Source organism: Ursus maritimus (assembly GCF_017311325.1).
Source record: "Ursus maritimus isolate PB19 chromosome Y unlocalized genomic scaffold, ASM1731132v1 scaffold_Y1, whole genome shotgun sequence".
Taxonomy (NCBI): Eukaryota; Metazoa; Chordata; class Mammalia; order Carnivora; family Ursidae; genus Ursus; species Ursus maritimus.
The window spans coordinates 375,931-385,107 of NW_024423324.1; the positions used below are offsets into that span (position 1 = coordinate 375,931).

Genomic DNA, 9,177 nt, shown 5'->3' on the forward strand with positions numbered 1-9,177 from the left:
TGTTCAAGTTAGGCTCTATCAAATTCAGGAGGCAAAAGTGAAGTGTATACAGGAAAAAAATGTTGGTACCAGACTACTAAAACTGTATGAAACAGCATAAAGAGGGAGAGGCTAACTGAAAGTTACTTACTGAAAGTTACAGTAATGAAGACAATGGAGTCCTGCTAAAGAAATAAACATATGAATCAATAATGAAGAGAACATTACAGACAGAAGTACAACCGAGAGATTTCCAACAAAGGAATAACAAAATGATTCAATGGAGAATGAATAATTCCCCAATGGAATCCACAGAAGAGTAAAAGACCTTGATTTAAATGTACATTACATAAGCTGACTCTTCACACACCCAACAAAAAAAAGTATGACGGCTGAAACCAAGTTTTTAAGCTTCTCATCTTAAGTCCTTCACTGTTACATTGAAAAAAATTCAAATCAGATCCACAGTTTTAAAACACACCAACTACTGTTTTATTTTTAACAAAGGGAATCAAATTAAAATAGACAACAGTCTGAACCAAGAACTTTTTGTTTTGTTCTGTTTTTTTGGCCTTAACAAGTAATTACATAACACAATGTCTTTTCTTATAGGTGAACCAAGGTGAGAAAAGAAAAGGAGCCTTGAAACACCAAAAATTTTAAAAATAAAAGAAAGAAGGGAGGAAAAAAAAAGAAATAGATATATTTGCCTTTGTCAAGTTTTATTTGCCCAAGTGCAGAATGAAACTGGCTTGGGAAATCATTCACTGTAGGCTAGTCCCAGTAATGCTGGCGAGACACTTCTGGGAAGAGGCACACAGAGCAGTGACCTTAGGAACTGAGCTAAAAACATTGCTTTTAAGAGTTAAGGTATCAAAACTCTGAAATGACAAATTCTAGATAAGAAAAAAAGTTCAGGACCTAGGAAGGTTCAAGAGTCAGTGGATTTAAAAAAACCCTTTTGTGCTTGCTGTCATAACTCTTCCTGTTGAGGGCAGGAATGGTGTAGCAAAGGGGTTAAGGAAGGAAAAGAGACTACAGAACCTGAATTGTTCTGGTGGAAAGTATTTTGGTTCCCTTTCAAGATGGGTCTATGGTCTGTAGATGTCAGGAAAATATTTTCACTATCTGTTTCGTCCTCAAACTCTTCTTGGCCCTCCTTAGGCTTAATCCCTGAGTTCCGGGCCTTTTTTGACTGCAGCTCTTCTTGAACAAGATCTTTACTTTTTCTACCCAGATCTATTTTCTGCTGTTGCCGCCGCCTTCGCTTCTCCAATGCCCGGCCTCTTGTCCGATTTCCTTTATGCTCAGGCTTCTCCAGCTACAATGATATATAGGCAAGCAGAAAGTACTTGTGGACCAGTGGTCAGGCCTAATCTCCTGGCCCTGTCCATGACCCTTTTCCTCACCTCTAGAAGTGTACGAATCCGCTCCACGTCTGGAGGCTGTCCAGCTTGCAGCAGCTGCCAAATGCTATGATTCTCATCCAGAGTCACCTCAAGCAGATCCCCCTCCAACATGAGCTCCTCCAGCGGGGCTCGGGTTGCCTCAGGCAGATTCAATACAGGGCCAGTCAACTGTGGCAATAGTGAGGACAATACCTCCAGGCCTGGGAAATTTCAGGAACAGGCTGAGTTAGAGGCTATGTCTAGTCTTATCCCCAACACCATGACAGAGTCAACAACCAAACAGGTCGCCTTTGTGGTATCTACTCAACAGCCTACCCAAAGCCAGACCTACATGTCTTACCTGAGCCCTGAACAGGGGCTACCTTCTCATGACTGGTCATACTGTCCACATTCAACAGCAACCCTGGAGCCTGCTAAGGAAAATAAGAATGCGTATGGTAACCGGTAATAGAAAAACCAGGTCCTAAAATTTTTTGCACCAACTCCAAACTTAGGACCTTTACCTCCTGGAGGAGGAAGGTACATACAGGCTGACAGCAGGGAGCAGTCAGACACCTAGACGGGATGCAAAATGGGACATGGAGGTTACATCAAGGGACACTAAAAATTACAGGACAGAGGGTAGAGCCTAAACAGGGGTACAGCCAGGAGAAAGACATTTAAGAGCAACCTGGGCTGGACAGCTAACCTTAGGCATATCCTTCCCACTGCCTTCTCTGTGTGGATCAGAGTCAGGGGTTGCAGGGTAGGTAGGGGACTCCTCCAGCCTGCAGTTGGTGGGTTCCTCCTGCAGTTGGTGGCGAAGCTCAGCCAGCCGTCCCAACAGAGCAGTCACATCCTCAGAGGCCAAAGCCTGCCTGGCGCGGCCTTGCCAGCTGATGGCCCTCTCTGTGAGACACTGCAGAGCCTCGCCCTCGGGCAGCCGCACAGGCAGTCTCTGCAGGGCTACCAGCAGTGCCAGGATGGTCTCCAGGCGCGGGCGCCGTGAGCGCATGCACAGCGGACACAAGAATTTGGTGTCCCACTCCCACCAGGCCAGCAGTGGGGAAGAGGTGGGACTGGGCCTCGGGGAGCTGAGGAGGCGGGGTACCGACACACATCGCCCATGGAACCAGTCCTGACACAGGTCACACTGCAGAGCTCCCACCCCAGCCGGCACCTGCCCACACACACAGACAGAGGTTGCAGAGGAAGCCGTGGCTGATGATGCCAGTGGACTGGGCTTGGCAGAGTTCATGCGACGCAGCTGCAGGATACCCTCCTTCTCCTTTTGCTCCCCGTCCTTGAAGGCCACGATCTGATATGCCCAGGACAGAGGGAGAGAAAGTCAGCAGTCCATTCCATTCCCTTCTCTGGTGTCTTTAATATCTCACTCACAAACCACGTGAGGTTTAGAGAGCAAGTGCTCTGCCTATAGTCACCCAGCTCAGATACTCTTATCATCACCAGGCTCTTCTCCCCACCTATGCCCAAAGTCCTTACCACAGAGCCTGGATCCCTGAGGTCCTGCGCAGATAGTCCCAGCAACTCTGTGTCAGATCTGTAGAAGCCCAATTCCTTCTCTATCCACCGGCTACGCTTGCTGGTGTCTGAGCCAGCATCTGCACATGGGCAGAGTACCTGAAGTAGGCAGACAGTGGGAGCATGGCTAGGGTTCCCCCCCTTCCCCTCACCAGATCCCCAATTCCTGATGTTCTTACAAAATCTAGGTGACAGGCAGGAGAGGATGTGAGTTGCACTCTTAGGCCATACCTCCAGGAGGGTGTAGCATGAATTCTTCTTGAGGAAAGTCTTGGAGGCCTTCTCCCTCCATGAATGTGCTGTCAGTACCTGCACCTCCAACTGTCTCAGCTCTTCCAAACCCACAGGCAGGTCCCGGCCTATAGCCACCAGGCCTTCCAAGTCATCCAAGCAGGGGTAGTGGTCACCATTCTGCGATAGGGACAGGAGAAAGTAAATTATGTCAATGAGTATTGTGTTCAGATGTGTGCTGGCTAATGCTGAGCATCATGCTCCCTAGTTATGTTAAAAAAAAAAAAAAAAAAAAAGACTATCCTATAGAAAACAACAGGACAGCAAACACTATCACCAAGCACTTCTACTTGACTGGCGCAGAAATTTCCCCTTTCCGGTCAACTATTTTGTTCTGCTTTCCTTTGGCCCCTTCCTTTGCGATAGTCTATGTTCAGCTGTAGGCCCATACCTGTGGTTCTCCTTCTGTTATTTTTACCCTGATATCATCACAGCTCTAACCTGCCACCTTTACTTACCAGCACAGGAGAACTCTGTTATTAAAGAGCCAAAGGCAAAATTGTGTTTCTTCTGCCTATACACCTGCACTACGAAAGTAGGAGACAAGTCCTTACTTGGATCTCGTCCACATCAGCAATCCAAGCCTGTGCTTTAGCCAGAGCATCTTTCAGTGCTTGGATATTAGGCAGGTAAACTGGGATATTTTCTGCCTCACGGATTATGGCTTCCAATATAGCTGGTGGATGCTTCTGCCTAAAAATGTTTGGAAAAATAGAAATACATCCTTCAATGTTAAATACATAGGCATTTTTTTGGTCCTAGATTTCTCTATCAAAACCATAAACAACAAAAAGTTCAAAATAGTAACTAAGCAAAATAGTAACTGTCTCAAGAACTTGAAACACTAAAGCAGCCATCTGGGTCTCTTATTAAGTGATGTCTGGTATCTGTGATTTGAGAACTAGGCCCACAAGTATTTCCTCAATTACTGCCTTCTAATACAGTAGTAAAAAGAGGACTGGATGACATGTCATACCAATCCTTTACAGTTTAGCAGATGCCTAACTAGGGGTCTGGTGTCAGGGTCACCGACTAAAGCCATCCTTAGGATCACCTCCAAACTCTGAGGACAGGAGTTACACAGTATATATGCAGAAAGACTGGGCCCCACCTGGCCTCCAGGCAGAAATGGGCCTTTTCTTCCCAGCGCTCTGCAATGGTCAGCAGCTCCTGAAGCTCTGCCCGGGCCTTGTCCACAGAAGGGCTGGAGGCTATCTTGGCACCTGTAACCAAGAGCTCCTGCATGATGACAAGAGAGCCCCTTTGAGCTGAAGGAGCCAGTGCCTGCTTCACCTCGTCTAGCCATTGTGCCTGCTCCACCTGTTGCTGGAGCTCATAGGCTTCAGGCACCTCTATACCCAGCTGCTGCCCCTTCTCCAACAAGGACTGCAACAGCCCTACACTGGGGGGCAGTGAGGCCAGGGCCTCTCGGGCCTCAATTTGGTAGGCCTCCACCTGTTCCAGAACATCCTGCAAAGATATTCAATAAAGAAGAGACTCTTTAGTCATCTAGATGGAACCACCTGCCCTCAATCTATTCCCTTATCTTCTCTCTTAGGCATTTACACTTATCTTCAATCATATAGTAAGACGCGATATACTTACTATCAACAAAATCCTTTATTTGCCATGATAACCTTGCTTTTCCTTTAGTTATCTCAAATTTACCCTTTCAGGCCCACTTTAATACGATCTTACCATTTCAGAAAGCTTTCTGAAACTCTAAATTATGAAAAAATCTGCCTATCTCCTTTAAATTCTCCAAAGTCAAGAGCCACATAGATATGTAGCCCTGTGTTCAGTATTTTTATTATTTTTGCTTGGGAGGGTATCTGCCTGAACTATATAGCTATGGATTATATAGTTATGAAGCTGAAAAGCTATGAAGCTATTATAATACAAATAGTACTAAACCACCCAACCCTGTAAGTTGTAAGAAAAGTGTATTATAAGAAGCTACTTAGAATGATCAGGGTCTCAAGCTTCACTGGTATCCCAGATTTTGCTAGTATCTATTGTTGTTGTTGTTTTTAAAGATTTTATTTATTTATTTGGCAGAGAGAGACAGCCAGAGAGACAGGGAACACAAGCAGGGGGAGTGGGAGAGGAAGAAGCAGGCTCACAGTGGAGGAGCCTGATGGGGGGCTCGATCCCACAACGCTGGGATCACACCCAGAGGCGAAGGCAGATGCTTAATGACTGAGCCACCCCAGCGCCCCTGCTAGTATCTATTCTAAACAAGAATTCCATCAAGGGCACCGGGGTGGCTCAGTCATTAGCGTTTGCCTTTGGCCCAGGCCTTTGGTGCCCCCGTCGGGCTCCCTGCTCTGCAGGAAGGCTGCTTCTCCCTCTCACATGCCCCTTGCTTGTGTTCCCTCTCTCATTGTCTCTCTCTGTCAAATAAATAAATAAAATCTTAAAAAAAAAAAAAGAATTCCATATTTACCTTAACATCCCCAATTTGATGCATGGCACATGGAAGGCTGCCCATCTGCTCAAGAAGTACTCGTAACTCAGTCACAGTTGGTTGTGGAGTTTCAATCCTGCAGGAGTAAGACAGAAAAGATTCATTCACTAAATCTGCTAAGGCCATAGTGCATGCATTTTCAGTAACCCAACATCTTTATCTTATTTCTGTGTTACAGTAATATCTTTGAAGCCACTTCAAAGTTCAGGGACCATGAACCAGTAAGTTAAGATGAAAAAAACGTGAAAACATTTTGTACTTGAAACTGTTAGAAAACAGTGAAGATATCAAAGTGAGACAATACAAGTTTCTGAAGAATGTGTGCTTTCTGGGATACCATTAGATACAAAATAAAAATAAATACAAACATTTCTTTTTCAGAGAACAACAATGTGAGATGACTTCTACAAAGCTTCTGTTTACAATACTAATTAAGGGTTATAAGGAAAACAAAATGAAGTATAAGAAGGAAATATAAAAATAAAGATCCAATAGTATCTAAGAGTAGTACCTTTCAGAGTGAGACTAAAAATAAAACATGTTAATTACATTTAAAATAAGTATCAGAATTTTTAAGAAAAAGAGACAAAAGAATTAAGAAATAAGGAATGTTATGATACAGAAGTCTGAAAGTAATAAAGGACACATGACTGTAGACTAAAGAGGAATGAAGAAGAGCTCATTATGTGAAAAATGTAATAGTGCAAAGTACTAAGTTTTTAAATGTACTCTTCAGTGTAATTGTGCATAAGCAAGAAGAATTAGAGAGGCCAGAAGTCAGATGAATTAGAACTTGAGGCAGATTCAGATCACAAATATTAAAACCCACAGCCAACTGATGAATGTCACCAGGTTCGGAAAGTTAGGAAAAATTAGGAAGTTAGGAAAATTTTGCTTTCTTTTGAAGTAGACAAAAAAAAGACATTGCGTATAAAAAGGGAATTCATTACTACTTTGACCTTTAATTTTTTAAAAAAATTCTCTGAATTTGAAAATATCTGACTTTGAGATATTGTGATTAATGCCTCCAGCTGTTTGTGTTATGTGAAATTTACAAAACATGTATATACTCACCTAACTTTTAGAAAACTTATCTATGTTTATACGCATTTTGCAACTAAGAGATAAATAAAATTTAATGTCCAAAACTGTATTTACCTACACAGCCAATAATTAATTTTCTGGAAATCTGATGTATGAATATTTTATGAAATCTGTTAACAAGTAGAACTATAATGGTTCTACTGCATCTTCATTCTCATTGTCATTGATGGTGTAAGTATGTTTCTTCAACTAGGTTACATATGTAAGTTTTGGATACTAATGTGTTCACATACATAAATTATTAACTTTTACTACATGGATTCTTTATGACCTTTTTTCTTAAGACTTTATTTGTCAGACAGAGAGAAAGAGCACGAGCAGGTGGAGCAGCAGAGGGAGAAGCAGACTCCATGCTGAGCAGGAACTGCTGGGACCTTAAGATCATGACCTGAGCCAAATGCAGACACTTAACAACTCAACCAAACACACATCCCTGACCTATCCATTTTGTTGTCCATTTTCATATACTAACATCCGTTTTCTGCCCTCCTCTCTAACATACCTGGCATCTTGACCACTGACCAGCCCCAGGACTTGGGAGACACAAGCCTCTGCTTCATTTAGGCAGTTCCTCAATCGCTGAAGTAGCTCACTGTTAGGAAACCTCCTCTCACGAGCCTCAGACTCCAGTGCCCTTAGCTCTTCAAAGCCTGAAGATGGAGTAAAAGTTGGAACACAGTAGACAGTATTAGGAAAAAGTGGAAGAGGGAGACTTGGGAGTGCTGAAGAAAAGAAACAGGTTGCTAGGGGGGTCTTTCCATTTCTCATCACTTACTGCGCTTTCGGCCATCCTCCACATCCAAAGCCACTCGTACTTTGTTGGCCCATGTGTCAAAGGATTCAGCCCGAATCTTTAGCTTATGCAGCATGGCAGGAAGCTCATCCAAGGTATACCGATACCTGAAGAAAGGGGGCAAGGAAATGCATATGCGGCCCATCTCTGTAACCTCCTCTGTGTCTTTTAAGTAGACCCCATGGCTCACCGCAGATACTGCCGACTACTCGAGCACTTGCAGAGGTCATTGATGTGGAAAAGGCAGACAAGGCCATCTGGGCAGTCATAGCATGCTAGAGCTGATAGGAAGCATGTTGTCTTGCACTTCATGCACTGGCGTTCATCATCTGGGAGCAGCTCAAAAGCCTCTCGTTCAGCCTCCGTGATGCCCTGGGGGTGTTCAACCCACATACACTGTAAAGACTAGGAGCAGGGTTGTAGACACCCCACCTCAGCCAACACTGAGCCCTGCTGTGGGCTCAAACTTGTAAGGATAGCTGTAGAGAAATCGGAAGAAAAAAATATAAACACATATATTTTCTGCCTTTCCACTTCAAAATGTATGAGTCAGAGATGAGGCACTGAATGACTACTCAATTTTTATCTGTCTCCCTTCCAGAAGTTTGCTTTACTGAATCCCTAAGCCATGCTTCCCACCACCCACCTTCTCCAATACAGCTTTTCGTAAACGTCGCTCCTCTTGCACCATAATGAACATCTCCTTGTGCACCGCCACAGCCAAATTCAGATCCAACTTCTCTGGAAAGGCAGCCATCTTACAGATGAGCTCCTCATGGGAGAAAACACAGTAGCGCCGGAGCCGGCGGTAGTGTTCAATGCACTGGCGTCCAGCAGGTAGCTGTAAGTAGTTCAAGACTGTGTGTGGCCATCTGCAGCCCACAGTATTTACCTTCTCAACAACGACCTCACTCTACATTCTTTATCCCTTTCTATCTACAAGCCTACCACACTCCAGACTCACCCAGTCCGCAGTGCAAAAATTGACAGCCTCAGCAAAATTATAGCCTTGGTTAAAGCCACTGTGGTAAGCACGAGGAAATGTGATGACAAATTCTCCTGCACATTGGTTTGTGCGGACAACCTAGAAAGAACACAGAAGGGGCTATAAGTCAGGACTAATGATAGAATGTGTGCCTATTAATGTCTTTAAATTTTGCGCATAGGCTTGATCTTCACATATGTATGCCTTACAAAAGAAAATTAGAATGTGAAGTTTGAAAGTGATACATGGGGCACATAGGTGGCTTCGTTGGTTGAGCATCCAACTCTTGATCTTACATGATGTCTAAATGTCACTGTTGAGGTAGTCAGTGGACTCTAGGCCCGCATGGAGCCCATTAAAAAAAAAAGGTGATATGCAAAGAAAGGGACAAAGAAAAACAATGTGCAATTGAAGAAGGAAATACGAATGGTAAAAAAATATGATAAATATTCTTAACTTCTTCAATAAATAAAGAAATATAACTTAAAAACATCAGGACATGATATCAACACAAATGATGGACAAGGAACTCCAGAATCTCATCCCTGTACTAAAAGAACGATTAAACTAGCAAAAAAGTAGCAAAGTATTTTAAAAACTCTGTAGTAAAATTATAAATTACAAATAC

The 9,177-nt window shown here is 43.4% G+C and overlaps 1 protein-coding gene across 2 annotated transcripts in view; it reads right to left on the reverse strand.

Annotated features, from left to right (window-relative positions):
- Positions 1-447: 447 nt before the first annotated feature.
- The window catches only part of LOC103681303 (lysine-specific demethylase 5D), a 10,372-nt gene continuing 1,642 nt past the window's right edge, over positions 448-9,177 (reverse strand). The window contains exons 2-15 of one of the 2 annotated variants that reach the window (XM_040636012.1): positions 8,529-8,648; positions 8,211-8,405; positions 7,755-7,936; positions 7,547-7,671; positions 7,274-7,421; positions 5,647-5,743; positions 4,312-4,439; positions 3,755-3,893; positions 3,141-3,320; positions 2,871-3,008; positions 2,077-2,685; positions 1,729-1,801; positions 1,389-1,588; positions 448-1,300 (exon numbers count right to left, since the gene is read on the reverse strand). In XM_040636012.1, coding sequence (XP_040491946.1) covers positions 953-1,300; positions 1,389-1,588; positions 1,729-1,801; positions 2,077-2,685; positions 2,871-3,008; positions 3,141-3,320; positions 3,755-3,893; positions 4,312-4,439; positions 5,647-5,743; positions 7,274-7,421; positions 7,547-7,671; positions 7,755-7,936; positions 8,211-8,405; positions 8,529-8,648 — 2,682 coding nt within the window. In that variant the 3' untranslated portion in view covers positions 448-952. Of the gene's footprint in view, positions 1,301-1,388; positions 1,589-1,728; positions 1,802-2,076; positions 2,686-2,870; positions 3,009-3,140; positions 3,321-3,754; positions 3,894-4,311; positions 4,671-5,646; positions 5,744-7,273; positions 7,422-7,546; positions 7,672-7,754; positions 8,019-8,210; positions 8,406-8,528; positions 8,649-9,177 lie in introns of those variants that run through there. The other variant, XM_008710839.2, reaches the window with a different exon arrangement.